The sequence below is a fragment of the Dromaius novaehollandiae genome, chromosome 18 (genome assembly GCF_036370855.1).
Source record: "Dromaius novaehollandiae isolate bDroNov1 chromosome 18, bDroNov1.hap1, whole genome shotgun sequence".
Taxonomy (NCBI): Eukaryota; Metazoa; Chordata; class Aves; order Casuariiformes; family Dromaiidae; genus Dromaius; species Dromaius novaehollandiae.
Genome location: NC_088115.1, coordinates 7,785,917 through 7,805,155, shown reverse-complemented (window position 1 = coordinate 7,805,155; position 19,239 = coordinate 7,785,917). Strand labels below are relative to the sequence as shown.

Sequence of the window (19,239 nt, the reverse complement as noted above, 5' to 3'; positions counted from 1 at the left end):
CCCGTGGGGCTGCTGTTGGCTGCCAATACAGTGCTTCACCTCGACAGACACCCCCTGCGACGCCACAAGGACCACTGCGGCCCTCTTCCCTTCCAGGGAGCTGCGCCAAGCCCCGGCAATGCCTCCGGGGCAGCTTCCCCCAGACGCCTGGCACGGTGTCGGCGAGATGATGCCGCCCCAGCGGGCTCAGCGGTGACCGACCATGCCTTAAACGCGGCGTCGCCACCCAGCCCGGCGCCTCCCTCCCGCCGTGCTTTAACGGCCGCTCGCCGTGAGGCCGCGGCCCTCGAGCGAGGGGCACCGCCGGCGCGGCCCGGCTTCCCCTCCGCTGGCCCAGCCCCAGGCACCCGAGGAGACCGGGAAGGACGGCAGCCCGGAGCGAGCTCAGCGAGATGGCTGAGGGCACCGAGGGGCACCACACCCCTTCGCCCTCGCCGCAGCCGCCGCGGCGCTCCGGGCAGGTTTCGCGCTCCCCTCGTACCGCCCGCGCCCGCGAGCCCGCCCCGCACTGCGCATGCGTCCACCGCCCCCCACCCCGTCGCGTCGCCACGCGGAGCCGGCGGGCGGCAGCGCGCAGGCGCGTGGCGGCGCGGGCAGAAGGTGCCAGCTGCTCCCCCCGGCCCGGCGCCGCCGCCTCGCCGCGCGGCGGCTGCGCATGCGCAGCGCCTGGCGGGCGGCCAGGCCCCGCCCCCGCCCTGTCACTAGTAACAACAGGCGGCGGCGCCGGCGGCGCCCCTCCCCCCGCCGGAACCGGCGCGCGGCCCCGCGCCGACATGAGGCCAGAGCCCGGCCGGCCGCGCTGACGGGAGGCGGTAAGAGGCGCCGCGCCGCGCCCCCTCCCCTCTCCGGGCCCTCGCTCCCCTCGCGCTCCCCCACGGCGGCCGTTGGCGGCCGGCCGCTGCCCCGGACCGCGCCGGGTGCGCGGTTCCTTGCCCCCTCTCCTCGGAGCCGGCGGAGGCGGCAGCAGCCGCCCGTGGGGCGCCTTCCCGCGACGGGTAACGGCCGCCTGGCGGGGCCCCCCCCCGCCGCCAGCGGGGCGCTTCGGGCTCCCGCTGCTTGTGCGGCCCCCGGTGGTCGCGACCGGTGTCGGCCCGGGAGCGCTGAGCCCCGCCGGCGCTTGCGGGCGATGCTCTCGGGGGCGCCGGCAGCCGCCGGAGCGTGTGCGAGCGCCGCGGGCTCCGAACAGGTGGCCGGCACCGCCCGCAGCGGCCGGGCCCGGCGTTCCAGCTGCCCTGAAGGCGGCCCCGACCGGCGGCGCGGCGGAGGCGGCGCGGCGGCGGGGGAAGCGCTGGGACTCTTTGTTGTGTAACTTTTTTTGTTGTTCGCGGATCAGGAGTTGTGTGCGGCTCTGTTGCTGATTCCCTTTTTTTAATGCAGAGCAGGCATGGGTGAGCTCCCCTCGTGAGGAGGATGTTCGGTGAACTTTCTTACGGCTCCCGCATTTCTCGCCGGTCGCTTCTCATCTCGAAGCGCCTGCGGCGTCGGTCCGCGGTGCCCTTCGGCTGGAGTCGGCAGGACGTCCCAGGAGTGCTAGTGTGAGAACGCGTTAGAGAATAGAAGTAAGATTAACTTTTTTAATAAAGCCTTTTCTCCCTAAAATCACTCTGGCTAGCAGCCAGGGTTTTCATCTGCAAGTGCTACTGCCAATATTTTTCAATGAACTTAATTTGCATTGGAGAGAGTTTGGGCCAAACTCTTTGCTGGAGTAGGCAGATAAAACACTACTGTTCATTTTTCTGGTGAATTTTTTGGGCTGTATGTTGGAATGTGTATAACTTCACTGAAATTCACTTCCTCCTCAGGAAGTTATTAAGTCTCTTTCTCAAAAGTCATATTTTTAAAAATTTGGAAATAGTGAAAGAACACAATATCTGTAATGATGCTTTTTTTTTCTTCTTTCTGAAAACAAGAGTGTTCAACACTGGAGATTTTTTTTTTAACCTCCCTTTCCTAGGTGGAGAAGTCCTCCCCAAATTTGGATTTTTTATTATTTTTCTCACACATTGTGTTGCTAACCTGGGTAGTGCTCTTCTGCCTTTAGCTGGTATGTGCCAGTGTTTGACACCTAGCAGTGGTACAGGAAGCCTCATCACCCGGGTGCATGGTTGTGAAGTGTGTTAAAGCCGTGTTGCTGAAGTGTGGACTGAAAATGTGTTAATTTTATGTCTGGTTTTGGAAGAAATTATAAGAAGTCACTTCTGACAAAAACGTACAGAGTTGTTCAGGCGCTATACTGGAATAATAAATAAACTCAAATAGCCTAATTAACCTGCACTGCTTCTTCCAAGAAAAGTTTTTAAGGAACTGTGGAGGTTTTCCTATAGAATTGCTAGTATAGTATCACACACGGAATAATTGTCTGTAACATAAGATGAAAACTGTCTTCCTGCATTTGACAGATGACTTTAAACATTTCTTTTTCAGATCTGAATTGATCGTACTTAACTGCAGCTATGGTGCAGAAGTATCAATCCCCTGTACGGGTGTATAAACACCCTTTTGAGTTAATTATGGCAGTAAGTATTAATTTTTGTTATAGTTTTCTTCTTGATGGTTTCTTGTACTGCTAAGTACTTAGCCCCATTTGACAGGTACTGTAGAACATGTAAATCTGAGAAGATAATCCAAATATGAATGGTACGTGTTTTGACAGTTTCCTTTCTCCTTAGAGGATTTTTTACATAGTATGTTCCCCCTCCCCACCAATGTTTAGATACAGTTCATGGACAGATCTGTTTTACAGTTAGATCAAAAGTGGCTTGAAGTGTACTTCTGTGTTGATTATTGGGAGCAGTCCATTCTGGCCTGGGAGAAGCTGTCAAGTTTGTTGACTAAGAGATTGTTGTGGTTGCGCCTTCACCAGTATAGAGTTTGCAGAAAGCCAGCAAAGAGAGAGAGCGCGCCACAAAAGCAAGGGCGAGAAGCCTGAATAAAAGAGGAGAAAGCATTCAGAGCAACAGTAATATTTTGGGGGGAGGAGGAGGAGGGAAAGATTGCCAGGGAGGCCAGAGAAAAATCCTGTTGGGGTGTATGGTTGATAATTTGTGTGCTGATGTTACAAATGATAACCAAAGAAGAATGAAAATCTGAATTAGATCCCCTTTTTTTCTATTTTATTTTTATATATATATATACACACACACACACACACATACATACATATATATATACTTTTTTAGAAAACAGAAAGGAAGTATGTCTCTGACATTTTAAAGTATATTTAGCCAAAACCACAGCTGTGTGGCTCTCATGAGTTAAGAGGAACAGTCAGGTCATCTTATTCCCAGTGAGGAACAGTTAAAATATAAATAATAATTATTGTGTTTCATTTGCAGAAAGTATTATGTTTAATGGCTTCAAAGAACGGTTTTGATTGTGTTCATAGTATAAATATTTAGATAGATCACATGGCTTGAAGTGTAGAGTTTCTCACAGAAGCAATCCTTTGCTGTCATAGGGCAAATAAGGATTAAATCACTCTGCATGGAATACTTCATTTTCTTTGTATCATATTCCTGAAACTGCTTCCAGTATTACACATGCAGGTCTTGCTCTTGCAAACACTTAAAGGCAGAGAGTGGTTGTTCTCATGAGTGGTGAAGAATCTGGCTGTGATGATAAGTTGAAGGTCTTTTAGTACCTCACTGTGCTGTTACAGCTAGGTTTTCAGATGTTTTTAAACTTAGTTGTGTGTTTAACAGCTTACCTTCAGGAAAGCATACTGGTTCTTGTTCTTTGACTGGTGAACAAAAATGAATTTTTCAGACAAAATTCTCTTGCTGTTTTCTGAATTCAGCAATCTTTACCTTGCTGTTGCGTTGATGGCAAAAAAAAATTCTTTTAAGAATTTTTCAAGAATACTTTGAATTAAAATGATGATGGCAGGGTTTTTACAATGCTTTATTGACTATAATTAGAAACACTTCTGACTATTAATATAAACTTTGGGTTCTCGGTGTTCTGTATTTTGGGGATAACTACATTTCAAGAATGATTTTTAACAAATACTGAGTTTTCTCTGCCATGAAAGCTTTTTTGCCTTTTGAAAAGAACGTCTGTACTATAATATGTAGCTAGGAAAAAACAGCAGATGAATAATTACAGCTGTGAAGTAAGAGATTAAGAATATTTATAAAAAGAAACAGCTGAACAGGATACTGTCTGAGACTAGAGGTTTAGATTAGTGATAATACATATGATTGCTTTCATCTACGTTAGGGTGGCGAGTTCTCACTAGAACTTGTTCAGAATGTGATCACTGGATAAACATCCTTATCCTGTCATGTCACTTCTGATATGTTACTGAGTTTTAAGACAAAAATACTGGTGATAATCTACCCACACTGTTCATGCATTTTCTGAAATAAGCAGAAGAGTGTCTCCCTGAGCCAAACTCCTCAAAGAATATGAGCAGTACTGTAGTTTGATCTTTTCTGTTGCTGTTTTCACTTGGCTAAATACTGAATGTGTAAATGATCAAGTGTTTCTGGCAGAGATGTTCGTATCAACTTTGGTGCTTGCTAAAGTGGAAGTATTATGTTGCATATTCTGAAGAACAAAGTGTTGTAGTGTTATTTTGAACGTATCAGTAGCTCTTCTGAAATGAGGAATAAAGTTGCATGTGTACCGAGCCTGAACTTAAGGCACCCAGCAAATATGACTTACATACGTAACAGTATGGTTTTTATGTTTGATTTTTCTCTGTCCCCCTCCATTACCCTTTCCCAGCCTTTGAGGAAAATGTCCTCAAGAGTCTTAAACCTGCACCACAAAAACTCAGCTGTCAGTGAAAAGCCTCTACAAGTAACTTTTGGTTAATAGGCAGCAGTGTCCTTTATGCTAAGGTGTCTTACAAAGATCACTGTTTCTAGCTTGGCTCTTGTTGCAGAGGATTTCATTTAGGTCTCAAAGGGCTGAGTAGCTTTAAAAATTTTCTTTGTAAATCCCTTCTCCCTTCTCTGGGAGTTCCGTGAAACCAAACAAGCAATTCAATTCATTCAGTAAAGAATTGTTGGTAATGAAGATCACTAAAGTCAGTGAAGTCCATTTGGATCTTAAGGATGTCTTAGGATGATATGTGAAGGCTTGAGTCACTCCTGGGATTTGGAACTGATCATGTCAAACAAATACTAAGCCTTCAGAAAAATAAACCAGTTTACAATTCCTCTTTTCTTCTGTAGGCAACTGAATGAATGCCTTTTGCAGGAAGGGTTGCTTAGACTACAAACTCCTTATTTGCCTGCTTTTCCCTTCCTGGGTTTCAAAGAGGTACTTGAGGGAGAATAAAACACAATCGGTATCCCATTCATGCTCCTGTAGTGTGTTTTGAGAGAACTTTATTCTCTCTCCTGAAGAATGAATGTGGCTATATTAAGACAAAGAAAGTAGATTTAACTTCACTTTGATCTGAACAAAGATTGGCAAGACAAGTATTTTTGTAGACAACTATAATATAAAAACTTTTCAAATAGATGCAGTGCAAACTTTTTTCCTTCTAATTGGAATTGAGAATAAGTTTCTCTCATGCCCTTCCACTGAAACCCCAATATCATCCATTTTGAAGCACAATGCATCTTTGTGGCGGTATGGTTAAAGACAGTTCCTTCATTTTTCAAGTCTGCAAAAGAGCTGGCAAAGTACTTCTGTAGGAAGCAAACTGGGAGATCCATTGCTGCATGTTTCTTGCCTTTCTTTAACATTAAAGAGAGGCTACATGAAATCTAATTTAAGCTACTTCCCTGGAAGATTTATTTTTAATAGCAAATTGTGTGGTTTTAGATAATATCTAAGTTGCTTTGAAAGCAATTTTATTAAAAGATTTGCACCCATTTCCAGGTATCTCCTGAACCTGAAGAAGTTCTAGACTTCTTGAAAAGAGTGTGTGTGTGTCTCTATATATATAAAAGCCACTGTATATATAGCTGTACAGTTTGTATATATTATATATCATATATATTTATATATATTAATAATATGTATAAACTGTACAGCAATTCATCAGACTGAATAAAATCTCACCTAATTTTTCTTCCTGTTTGTGTTGAAGTTTACCTCATGCTAGAAGTAGCAGAAATGCAGAAAATGACTGTTTACTCAGACTCTTCTTGTTAAGTTACCAAGGTTAAATATATTTGGGAAGAACTGAGAAACTGCTTTTTATACTTATAAAGGTTATAAATTGTTTTTAACATTAGCTTAAAGAAGTTTACTTTTAAAGTAATGTAGGAACCTTGTTGATATTAAAAGGCAGTTGTGAAGTTGGAAACCTTAACATGCATGATGCTGGAATGAACTCTGGAGTTTCACAGCTCATATTTTCAGTCTGACATGCATTAGACAATTCCTCTTGAGTTTAATTTCCAAAGTAAAATTAAGTAACAAATAATCAGCTGTTATGATATTTCAAGGGTGGCGTTTATGCAAATGCAAATGAGATTTTTGAGAAAGCCACATTGTTTGTCCTGGGACTAGAGGTTTTCTCCAAGTTTCTGGAAACTCTGAGGAAAACGTATTGCTCTTCCAGCCTGCTTATAAAATAGGTCTTATTTGAAGTGACAAATCACTTAATTTCAGAAATAATTTTGGCTAGTAACATGACTGAGCAGGGTAAACTTATCCTGTTAAATTAGTCAAATTAATGTATATTTTTTTAAAGAGTTTGTAGCTTTGTGAAAACTAATAGTTTTCAAATGTGCCTTTAAACAGTAGACAGACTTTCAAAGGTATTCTGCTGTTTTTTGAATACCTAAAAGAATATTTCCAATTTCTTAAAGTGCCGAGCGTTTGTCAGCTTGCACTGGTGCTAAATGATGAAGAAAAGTCTGTAGGTAAACTAGTGATCAATGTCAGAAGCTTGTAGTTGTAGAAATATCTTTATTTTTATTTTAAAATAAAAAACAGCAATTAGTCTTGCACTGCCTTGAGGCTGAAATCTTTTTCCTGCCAAACTATGTATTCTCATCGAAATAATTAAAAAAAAAAAAATCAGGCCTTTCCTTTGTTGTTGTAGAGTATTTAAAGTACCTAAAACACTAGTCTGTCTTAATGAGTTAAATGTATAGTATCTTTCCTTCCAAAAAGATACCACTCATGGAAAACAGGCTGACTGGCTGCCTTTCTTTGGTTTTATGGATCTGAAGAAATACATAGTTAAATTCATACAGGTTTTTTTTTTTTTTTTTGAAATATCTCCAAATTACAGGGAAGTCATAAGCTTGTAAGCGGTATAAATACACTTCACTGATGGAGCAGATTAGGAAAACTATCTGTCTTCAGATTGACAAATCAAAGTATAATCCCTTGATCTGGATTGTAATGAGTTTCTTGATCAGGCAGTATGTCATCCTTTTATTTTAAAGGATGTTATTTTAAAGTGCCATTTAAAAAAATCAGCTATATATTTAAGTGCCACCCCTGCTTATAAATCCATGCAGTTTTTCTTCCCCTTAGTCTCATTTTCTTTTTCTTAGAAAAAATGCATTCCATTTACCACGTGAAGAGGGGCTGACAAGCCAGTCAGCGAAAGGAAGCTGGGAAGCCAGCCATTCTCAGTGCTTTTGAAAGCACGAAGTAGACTAAAAGTACAGAGAAGTAATTTATTCCCTTAATAAAGTGTACCTTCTAAAGAAGTTTGTTAGTTGCTTGCAGACTGAGGGCAGGGGGGAGGGAGCAAACTTAGTGTCCACTCCTGAATCTACTGCACTGTTTTCTGTTTTCCCTTTGTTTGACTCCCAAACCCTCATCTGCTTTGCTTCCTTTCTTTGCTGAAAGTTCAGGCTTACTTACTGTTGGAAATGGATTGATAGAACTGCTGTGAAATAGTTCTGCGTATGAATTTTCATATTTTGGAGTAAGTGCTGGCAGTTTAATGGCTGTTTTATGTTATTGTTGATAGTCTCTTGCGTTGCAATGTGTTGTAAGAATAAATGAGTTTTTGGCCACTTGTTTTGAGTGAACAGTAGTTAATGAACATGACTTAAGTGCCCGGGAAAAATATTGATTTAGCAGCCTGCTTACAGTGCAATTTACATGTTATTTCATGGCGTGCTTAGATATTTCCATGGCTAGCTGTTTCCTGTTTTTGTGGGCAAACACATGACCTGACTGTAGCTGACAGCTGCAGTTCCCTTGTTCACCAATGCTTTTAGTCAGTTTTTTTAACGTCTTTTACACTTTCAGAATTTGATGGTGTTTTTTTAGCTTTTAAAGGTGTCAATAGATGAAAAATATGCATCAAAAGTCTTCCTGTTGTGTTCCGAAAGTGCTCCAAGTATTTCACACTTTGCAGGTGCATTTTAGCTATTAGACTGGTGTGAAGTGCTGCTGTAGGATCCGCTGATCAAGCCAAGTGGCATTGTCTTTGAGTTAAAAATCCCGAAGTTAAACAGATGGGAAACAGGCAGAAAGGAAGTGGTTAACACATTCTGCAGTCCCAGATACCTGTGATACTGTAATTGTGATCTGGAAAGGTATAATTTCATATTTGTACTTTAATACGTGGTTAGCCATTATAAAGCACATGTAAAAGGCTTTAAAAACATGTGGGAAAAGAGTGGATGTTTTTAAACAAAAGCCACCATATGCACAGCCAGGGGCTATTTAGAGGTCCAGGCATTGACTGTAGATATAGAATGAGATACTTCCTCATGGTATGGCCAGTTATCTGTACCTCCAGCTTGAGTAATCGGCACTTCCCATTTCTGTGGAGATCTTACTGCTGTGAACTGAAGGAGCTGCTGCAGCAGAATATTTTAGCTGATACTCTTTCAGGAAATGAGCACATGAAAGAGGGACTAGAAGGAGAACCTGAGGGATCAGAGGCAACCCCTAAGGGACTTTCCAGAAAGCACTCTTTAATCACAATCCAGTTTCTGAAGCTCAGAATTGAGGGGTGCTCACTATGATTTTGTAAGCAGGATTCAGGCTTTTGATTTGTGCTTGGTTTGAATGCACCACATTTCTGGAAGGAGGGGGGTGATGCGTTCTTATAACTCTTGCAGTCGGAATATAGAATGAATCTTCTGAGAATTTACAACTAAATTGCTTAATTAGCTTATGATAAAATTAATTACAGGTTAGTCTTAAATGGTCCATTTTCTTTTCTCTCAAGTTGATTTTTGTCTTCAGATTTTTTCATCTAGTTTAAAATTAGCTGTGCGTATATTCTAAATAAATAATTTAGGCTGTTAACCTGAATTACTAACTTTTTATCTCATTTTTTATGACATAGTTAAGACAGAGTCAGGTTGGCAGCTCAGGTAAATGTTAAGTAGGGCCTATTACAGGTAACTTAATCGATCTCTGCTTTCTCACAGCTAATTTGCAAGCAACTTTTCTCAGTTGTAATGAATCGGTGGTGTTTTAGAGGTGAGAATCATGCCAAGAATTCACACTGGTGGAAGATACAGTGGCAACATAGCTTGAAAGCCTGTGTTGGAAAGCCTGTCCGGCATCACCTGGCCTCCACTGCAGTGCAAGGCTATGCTGCCAAAAGAGAAGCAGCAAGCAATGAGCCATCAAAATTCAAGCTTAGTTCCCAAGGTCTTGGCTTTTCTCTGCATTTCTTTCTCTCGAGTAATACGGACTTCAGCACAGTCCATAGAGGTTTTCAGCCTGTGGCTCATGGGCTGCTTTTTCTAAGGGTCAGAGAAAGATAACAGAATATGTGGTTTGCCATTAGAGTTGGGGTACCAGCTTGCTCTTGTTGTTTTCCTTGCAAAGGCACTGAAGTTCATCAGTGAGCCAATTCAGGGAGATAGGCTGGCAAAAAATTACCTTGGAAAGAAGAAAAATTGTTTTGCCAACTTAATTTCCTCAACAGGCTCACTTCAGGCTGATGAGTGCCCCTGTGGGAGCAGGTGCTCATCCCCTCCTCTGCAGTGTTAGTGAGATGGTGGCATCTCGCCACAAGAAAGCAAGCAAGCAAGTCAGCAAGGCCTTAGTCAGTACATGTTGCACTGCAGGAGCCCTTGCTTCCACACGGAGATAATTAGAGATCTGCAGTTTGAAAAATGTTGAACTCCGTTGCTGTAATGGTAAATCGAGGGCCTGTGAGAAATTTGCTTCCTCGGCCCTGGTGTTACTTAGCACTGCAAAGTGTTTGCAAATTGAGCTTAATAGCTTGGAGTTGTGGATTCTGTGAGCTGATCTGGTGTAAAGGAGAATCTAACCTTATTTTACAAAAATAGAAGATAAAGTATGATCAATTTGGGGTAGCATGGGAGCAGACCGTTTGGCTTTCTTGTTTTGTGTTCATGTGTGAAACTTCAGAACTTCTGGACATTTTCTCTCTTGGATTCCTCTTGGGTTTTCTTTTATGATAATCAGGTTTAGAGAATATGTATCAGTAAATTTTAAAAATAAAAATATCACAGGGCTCTTGGCACCTAACAGCTTTAACTCCCTCTGGTGATAACAGAAGGATCGTGGGAGTGAGTAAAGAGAACCTACCCTTTTGTATTAAAGATGAATTTTTATTTAAAATGTTTTAATTCCAAATTATATGTTTGGGTTCTCTAAAATTTGCATTTCAGGGCTTTGTCATGGTTGGATTTATTTAGTTAAAAACCTAAATCTGTAGGGGTATGTAGGTTTTGGATGTTTTTCTTAGATAATTACAGCAGTGTTTTCATTCTGACATTATTGATTTATGTTCTCAAAGCTTGAGTGTAGTGTTTTTTTGAATATATACAGATCAATCTGTGTAACAGTTTGAAGACTGTGCATTGCAGGATTATCCTAATATCTTGGCCTCAGTGACTGGTAACTTTCTGCCTTGCCTGCTGCTGTAATAATCAGATCATATTGCTTCGGTAATCACAGATCTAATTTTGTGAGAATGAGTATTTCAGCGGTGATGGTCTCTCACAGGATGGTGGTGTCTGTCATGTCGCTATTTGTTTATGCTACAACAGGAGGGGAACAATTAGCTTCCTGATGAGAACGCTTCCTTTAAGTGTGTTGTGCTCCTTCATTTAGTGCAAAATGTGAATGTCATAAACATTAAGTCCAGTTCAGGAACATCAGTCGGTGGAATCCTTTTTAGAGGACATTTGGTTGGCTATTTTATCCAGTGTATAAATTGTACTTCTTAATTTGCAAAACACTTTTGCTGTGCAATTCATTGGGCTGTGGATAAGTCCTTCATTACTGAATTCACGGCTCTATGAAATTACTTATTTCTATTGAAGTGTTTTCATGGTCTACATGCTGCAGACATTGATGTTGTAGTGAACAGAATTTAATGCAATTTCATTTGAACTTGTTTGTTGTGTGTTGACTAAATTGATTCTTGCTTTTGTTTGCACTTCCTTATTTTAACAGAGGGTAAAGAACAGAACTGATGTTTACATAAACTGTTTTAGTTGCTTCTTAGGAATCAAAGGAATCTTGGCTGTTCTTTTTTTAATTGGCTCATCATTTGAAGCTAGGTGGTATCTGCTTGTTTGTATTTTATTGGGAAGCCAATTCAGGGCCACCATGTTAACATGTCAGTCATGCATCTAGTGTTGGTGTTACCTAGCTGTTGATATCCTAATGATGTATTTGGATGTGAGGAGAAGGATTTTATGCTGTCTTTTAATGAGAACCGCAGTACTGAATTGTGCCAGAAGGCCTGTCTAGCTCGTGCGCTATGTATCTGGCAGTGGCCAGTGGCAATACCTGCCTCGAGGGAAGAGGGCAAGAATGAGACCCACATAAGGAAATACTGCCTCAGAATATGCTTTCAATCTGAAGTGGTGTGTCTTGGCAGCACTTACGTACCAGGACGTACCCACTGTGTATAACAACACTGTTTCTCGCATTTGCCCAATTACTTTCTGGAGCTGAGTGAACTCTATCATGCTGCCCTCTTGCAGGAGTTTGTGCTTTGTGATACACTGTACCGAGAGGTACCTCCTTTATCTGGAGCCTGGCTGCTTCTAGCTCAGATTCACACCACCTGCTCCTTCTGTTGGAAGAAACAGTAAACCACCATTCAGTTTCCATGCCGCTTGCTGTTTTATAGATCTCTATCGTATCTCCCTCAGGTTTTAAATTCTTCTTTTTCATGCTGAAGGGTCCTAGTTTAAGATTCTGTGCGAGGAACCACTTTGGTTCCATACTGTTGACCTCCCTTCCCTCCCACTCCAACCCTTTTGAGCTGTTTCCTGATATGGCAGATGTGGTGGGGGTATTTTTTGGTCAAGATATCTTTAAAATGTTATAATAACTTAAGAGCTTAAGAAGTAATTTGTCTGCAGGCCCCAGACCCAGCATGCAGCATTTTGATGTCATTGCCTTGGTATCAGTGAATGGTTAAGTTTTGACTGATGTACCTAACAGATTTTTAATTGGTTTGTTTAATAGAACAATATTGCTTTCTGCTTAGAAGTTGATATTTTGCTGGTTCCAAAAGCTGAAATCAGCCCTCTTTACAGTTAAGCCACACTACCTGTGTTGAATTTGCCCTCTTGGGAAAGATTTCTGCATTGTACCGATTATATTCCTGGTAGGGTAAAATTGCTGTTGCAGTACTTAGAGGCTGGTTGCCTCTGGGCCAAACGAAATCTGGTGGGTGCAGTCTGAGGTAATGAAGTTAAACCTGTTTTGCTGAACCTTCACATGGTGGTTGGGGGCGGGGGGTTGATTTGAATGAGGATCAGGAGACTTTGTTCTTTGTAGGAAAGGTTAAGAGACTTGTACTACCACAGTGGTTTAATGAGGACTGCTGAGCCTATACTGTAATAATATAATATGTACCCATCTTTTCCTCCCCCACTCATGTCTGAGGTTGTGCATGAACAGTAATAATTTTATTTAAAAATAAGCTAATATATTCCAAAGCATGTTGGACCAATAAACATTTTAACAGTCCTGCTTTTTGAAAGTGTCTGTGATTGTAAGGCATGAAAGACTTCATGAATACGACTTCTAAAAATGAGTTTTAAGCCTGGAACAATAGAATAGTAAGGAATATTTGACTTTCCAAAAGTAGATCCTCAGTGGACACAGTAGGATTGCAGTTGAATTTTAAAGCAAAACTTGGTGTCTGCAGAGGATCCAGACCTGCAGTTCTGTTAGCAGAAAAGGACTGGGGAAATTAAATGCCAGAATTTGCTTTCAGTGTAACAGTATACTCTGTATTTGCAAGATGTCTGTTAGCCATGCTGAGTATAGTTGTCATTGTTCAGCTGCTGTAAGACTAGTAATGGTTCCTTACAGCTCATAGTATGACAAGCTTAATAGTTTAGTCCTTTAATTCAGTATGTATATCTTAAAATTCCAAAGAAAGATATGTTCCTGTGTTGTGTAAAGGTTTGTGTATTACAGTTGTTCCGGGGAAATAGGAAATGCTCCAGAATTGCTAACATTCTCCATAATCACGTTAGTGTGCAAGCACTTAAGCTTTCAGTGGCCTGTTGCCAGCTTTTCTGTGATGCTCTTTTAGAGGTCATACTCTTCTCCACAGTACTCTAACCTTGAACCAAAGCAGTTTTGTCCTGTGCAATTAGGGTCAGAAGCCAAGCTTCCTATCCTAGAAACTACTGAAGCTGATTCCAGTTGCACGGCACATTCCGTCAAATGAAGTGTTGAGCTCGCACGGCTGTGTGGCTTCTGGGCCAGAACTAATTTCTGTCTAACTTGCTTGGAACATGGGCAGAGCAAATGCTCACTTTTGGATGTGTGCATGCATTTAATATACACAAAGTGAAATTGCAAGTCAGTCTGATGTTGCGATAAGCCATGTTAAGTCAGCCAAGGTCTGTGTATGCTGAAAAGTATCCACAACATGACTACGAAGTCTGTCCTTGATGTTCCACTTGCAACCTGGACCAGAGCAATGTTAATTTTTTTCATCCAGCAATTTGATGCTGGTCTACCAGTCACAGCCTAGCCTAATCTGAATGGTCAGGTTTTCCTCACTTATTCAAAAGCAAAGGAAGATTGAAATTATTCCATTTAGGTTCAGCATGTTGAGGTTTTCTGTCCTCTTTCCTTTTTTCCCTTGAGGAGGAAAAGGAGTGATACTTGCCCAACTTCTCTTTATTCAGCTTCTTGTTTTAGAGATTCACGTCTCAAGATTGTGTGCAGGTTGTAACTGGGGTCGTAAGCTGTTAGGCTCACTTTAGTGGAGTGGCACTATGCCCTGTGCTCTTTCAGGCTTTCTAGACCTCTTGGAGGGAGGAGAAGAATGAATGATCCTTTTGTGAGTATCTGTGAGGCAAGCGAGTGTAGCTCTGAAATTCTTGCAGTGGGTCTACCCCCTTTCCCCCAAATCACACCCCGGTCATTCATTCATTCTCTGAAGATGGATGTTCAGCCTGCCATACAGAGAAGCAAGTATTGCATGGATGCAGCTGTGCCGATTTATTTCAGCAAACCGCAAATGACTCCTATCTGTTTTAAAGAAACCACTCTTCCAGTTGAAGTGATGTTAAGGCATGCCTGTGGTTATTAAAGATTGTCTTTTGTAGATTAAAAAAAAAAAAGAAAAAAGGAATGTTAGCCCTTGTCTTCAGGTCAGATTCTGCATACCCAAACTGTGTCTTGCCTGCTGAATTGGTATACCCTTACCACTGAAAGCCTGAATAAAGTTGCATTAAATCCTGGAGAGTTTGTTTTTAATTGGAAGGTGATATGGCATCTTTGCCTGTAGGCAAAGTGATTCTTAGGTGTTTAAGAGCTAGTCCCCCTTCATTTGCGTTATGTGCAGCAGTATGGAACAACCATACTGCTGTAATTTTGCTAGTAAAATTTACCACTGTGAGCACCTTCCTGAAATGAAAATGATTACTAATGAATAGTGTCCATGCAAGAAGGGTACGCTAAGGGGATAAAACAGTGATCTGTATAGAAAGAACCTGTGTGTGTGGCTTGACTGCTCACATACCTCTTCAGAACAGAGGTTACTGTGTCTACTTCTGGTGCAAGGAAAGCAGAAGTCTGAGGCTCCCCACTTGGTCCTGTAAGTTGGTTACCACAGTTGCATGACTCAACAGCGAATTACCAATAAAATTTTGTGAATTAATGGCACTTAGATGATTGCTTTGTAGATGATTTTGAATCTCCTGCTTTATTCTACATCCTAAATTATTTTAATGGAATATTAAAATAGCTTTATACTCAGGCTTGAAAATGCTGGGTTCTGTTTAACTCTAAAGCTGTGATTCCCTTCCTCTGTAGCCTTTATGCCCTAATACAAGGGAAGCTTACCCCAGAGCTCCCTGTTCCCCAATTACTCCTTGCTTCTGCTTTTCTCCTTTTCTTCTGCCTTGCTTTTGGCTTGGGGCAGTCATAAGTAAATAGGCTGATATCTTTTTAGTTTAACTGAAATCTGTCAAGAATGTTTTGTGAATATATAGTATCAAGTATTTCCTTTGACATGCTCAGAGTTTATTAAGCACCTAGGGGTGTTCTTTATTGCAGATAGTGTATTTTGAGTGACAGCTAAGATATTATCCTAAAGTCCTTTACTGTGCATGTTGTTCATGGGTAGGATGTTTTGCAGTAAGCACTATATTTTGATTTCAGTAGGGCTCTTAATGGTATCCCTGCATGGTGTCCTGCAAGCAAGCTTAAGCACAAGCTAAAAGAACCTGTTTTTAAGATGGGTACCAAAATTTTGGAATACTGCACAAATGCTGTGATGAGGTTCCACAAAGGTCTGGCAAGTTTTGGTTACTGCTTATAGAAATGGCCTGGATTGATATAATAAACAGTTTGCTTATTAAGTTGTCAGGTGGCACTGTAGCATGATATTTGAGTGCATTACACCTTTGAGGGATTTGGAACTAATTTACAAGAGCTAGCCCGAGCGGTAGTTATCAGGGCTGTTTGAAATGCCAGGCTATGCATTTGATCTATATTTGGAATGTATTTAAAGCCAATAATGATCAACTCTGTAACCATGGAAATGCTGCTTGAACTAGGGAGATGAACAGAAATGCCAGTATTCATGTATTAGGGAGCCTATTATATTCACTTGAAAGTGCTTTGTAGCCACGTTAACACATGAAAGGTCCTGTTGTCAGAAATCAAGGCTGGTGGTGTGATGTGTTCCTATAAGCCGCACTACCTGTAAACTGTTGAGAATACCGTTCCATTTATAATCCCATTCCTGTGGTGTTTCATGATTTTTATGGCTGGCTGTACGTGTAAACTATTGTTATGTCTGAAATTTAACAGGAAGCTGTTCCTTTCACACTGCAGAAGTCTTGGAAGAGATTAAATAGGTGTGAAGTAGTCTGGACTATGTCTACTTAGCTGTGTTGAGATAAGTGTTGATACTTGCCTGTTATGCCTAATCTTTTGTATGCTTTTGTTCCTTGTAAAAAGGCACAGGGCCTCTCTTCTGAAAGGTTGTTTTGATTTGCCCTGTGTACCACCCATACATGTTTGGGTGGCTGGTAATATACTTAGTATATATAAATGTTACTTGAAATGATGGTGATCCAAAAGCAAACATAAAATTGTTTCTAAAGGGTCATAGTCTCAAATAGGGTAAGTTGTTTGAACTAAAGCACATGGCTGGCTTCTGTACTGTTTCCTGACTCCCTAGTAGTTTTGAATTTATTATTGCTTCCAGCTGTGTCAAAGCTCTTCACGCAACATTACTGAGCAGGTATTGAATCTGATTTAGCCTGTGCACAGGTTTACTTTGTGGTGTTGGTGGGTGAGGTCTTCATGGCTTTCGGGCATACGTGGTTGCATTTTCAACTTTCTGCTTGGAGACCTCGCAGAGTGGGTGCGAAGGGCAGGGTGCTTCCTTGATTCCAGGATTTGGGCAGCAGTTCTGTGTCTGCTTTGCATGTGGCAAGGCCTCTTAACCTACCTGGTAGAACAGATAAACAATAAACAAATTCTGTGGGCCATGGAAACATCCTGAATACTCTGAGAACTGTGCAGGACTAGATAGTCTGCGATGGTCATTACTGACTTAGTATATTATTCTCTTTTGAATCAGTTGGGCCCTTGAAGTTTCGAAGATAAGAAACCTCAGCTAGAATTATGAGCACTGCTTCAGTATAATAAGTAGAAATGTTCTAAAGGTTTTAAGGGCATCTGTTAAACAGCATAGTAAAATGAGTTGTGCATTTCATCTTAAAAGAATCTGAGAATCATGCTGCAATAATTTCTTAAACCGTTACCAGTTTTTCTTCCCAGATACTCTTTACCTGAAAGCTCCGCTCAACAGATTGGGGAGCATCTGAGATGATTTTTCAAGCTACTGTCGCAGTTTGAGAAATGAATTAGCCTTTAATTAGAATTCCTGAACAGAATCTCTGCAGAGTAGTCTCTTGTTAGTACTTGTCCCATAATTAGGGTTGTATATTTGTGTAGTCTGTATTACTTCCCCCCACCCCCAAATTAAAACTTCAAGAATGAAAAACTGATTGTAGTTCATAGATTTGCTGCATAATTATATAAACCTTTAACAGCCCCTTTTATGAAAGTTATTGACTGTAAACACTATCTTTTTTTGAAACTTTAAAGCTGGGGTTTATTTCTGTAGTATGTAGTTGGGCTGTTTGAATTTTGGGATGCTTTGCTTTGCCTAGTATGTGAAAAGTACAGGCATTGCTTGTTCCCTGACCTGTGAGCTTATGCTCTAAATACGCTGATGAGTTTAGAGCAATAACATTTTGTACACTTAAGTAGTAAACAAGAAGAAATTTTTAACCTCTAAAAAGAAGCAGAATGCTTGCCTTACTGGTAATCTTGTCTTTTTCTACATAACTTGTGGAAAGGTCGGTTATTTTCTCTTGGATATATTTTCGTCGCCAGTACTTAAAGGCCTAATTTTGTCTTGTACCTGGGAACGGTGAGTGGACAGAACATTTCCATTCCTGAGCTACCTGGGAAACTGGGGTAAAATGCTTTGGGACTGTAATAGAGGGAGTACTGGAAGAGGGACAAAGGGAAGTAAGACTGGGATGTAGTTGCTGGTGTAGCAGTGTGTGGTGGGGAGGAGGGAGAGTTGTTTTGCAACAATTTTTTTTTCCCCTGTAGTTTAGGATAAGAGGTTACTCAGTTACTCAGATTTGCCAGGTGAATGTCAGTCAGCTCTCTTTTTAAGAAAGCCACCAAAATGCATCCCACCATATGATATAGCTGTCCCCACGGAGCCATCTGCACGGCTGTCAAACTGAATGTTCTGCCAGTTCTTTTCAGCTATTCACACCCTTCGCAAGCATAGCTCGGTTTGTAAAGGCTGGATTTTCCTCTAACTGTTCAGTGAAATTTTTGGAGTGGAAGAATTTTTTCCTACCAAAATGAATATATTAAAATGAAGGTATATTCAAGTGTGGGGTATTGGGATTTGGTTTCTTTTTTTAAACAAAATATAACACAGGACCTTCCTCTGTAATGAACATTTGTAATATTCGTTAATGTTCAGTAAGCTATCTGCTTACTCTTTCTTGATTGCTAAAGTCTTTGAAATAGATTTCATTCAGGTGAAGGATTATCATTCTTAATTCAGACAAAGGGCTTCCACACAAGATATTTTCTGATGTAGTTTCTCATTGTGTAACTTATCACTGAACTAGATTTAAGCAAACATCTTGTTTCCTGATCTTGCTGTGATAGCCAGCAGCTTTGCCAGCAAAAGTCACCAGTGGTTAAGCTCTGGAGAAAGCATATCATGTTTTAGTTCTAGCTTTAACCTTTTTCAATCAAAAAAACTTACTTCAGAAATTGCAGTAGAAGTTTTAAATTTTTATTTTTTCCTCATAAAGCAAGTCAGCATTTCTTCTCTACACCCTTGACAAAAGGAGTAGGGAAGGTCTCTTGCGTCTAATATGCAGTTTTTACAAATACGAGTTGTGCAGTATCATCCCAATACTTTGAAAGTCTGACTAATCATGTATTGACAGTGTAGACATTGGGCCAAAATTTACCAGAAAAGGAAAAATAAGGTTAATTACACAACTGCATGTTTGTCACGGGCTAAAGATGTGTGTGTGGGTGATTGTTGTGTTTCAGATGATATACGGTAATTCATTCATAGGTCTGAATCTGCTGCTTCCACACTTGGTGGGTTGTCTGTAGTCCCAAATAAGCCTGACTTGTGCCACTAAAGCCTTCTTGGTCTTCTCCAAAGAGTTCTTAGTACGGAGTCACTGCCAAACAGCCTTTCTTTCCCAGAAAGAAGAAAATGACTTCTCTCATTGTAAATGAGAACACTTAACAATGTGAAAACAGTGGAAAACAGCACTTATGCCTGCTTCGAACAGGCAGCTGCTGTGGAGAGCCATG

General features: G+C 41.3%; 1 protein-coding gene across 2 annotated transcripts in view; it reads left to right on the top strand.

Annotated features, from left to right (window-relative positions):
• The first annotated feature begins 680 nt into the window (after window positions 1–680).
• Window positions 681–19,239, top strand: part of SEC14L1 (SEC14 like lipid binding 1) — a 45,738-nt gene continuing 27,179 nt past the window's right edge. Inside the window, exons 1-3 of one of the 2 annotated variants that reach the window (XM_064522534.1) lie at window positions 681–812; window positions 1,383–1,559; window positions 2,425–2,516. In XM_064522534.1, the coding sequence (XP_064378604.1) occupies window positions 2,454–2,516 (63 nt within the window). In that variant the 5' untranslated portion in view covers window positions 681–812; window positions 1,383–1,559; window positions 2,425–2,453. Of the gene's footprint in view, window positions 813–1,377; window positions 1,560–2,424; window positions 2,517–19,239 lie in introns of both variants that reach the window. The other variant, XM_064522533.1, reaches the window with a different exon arrangement.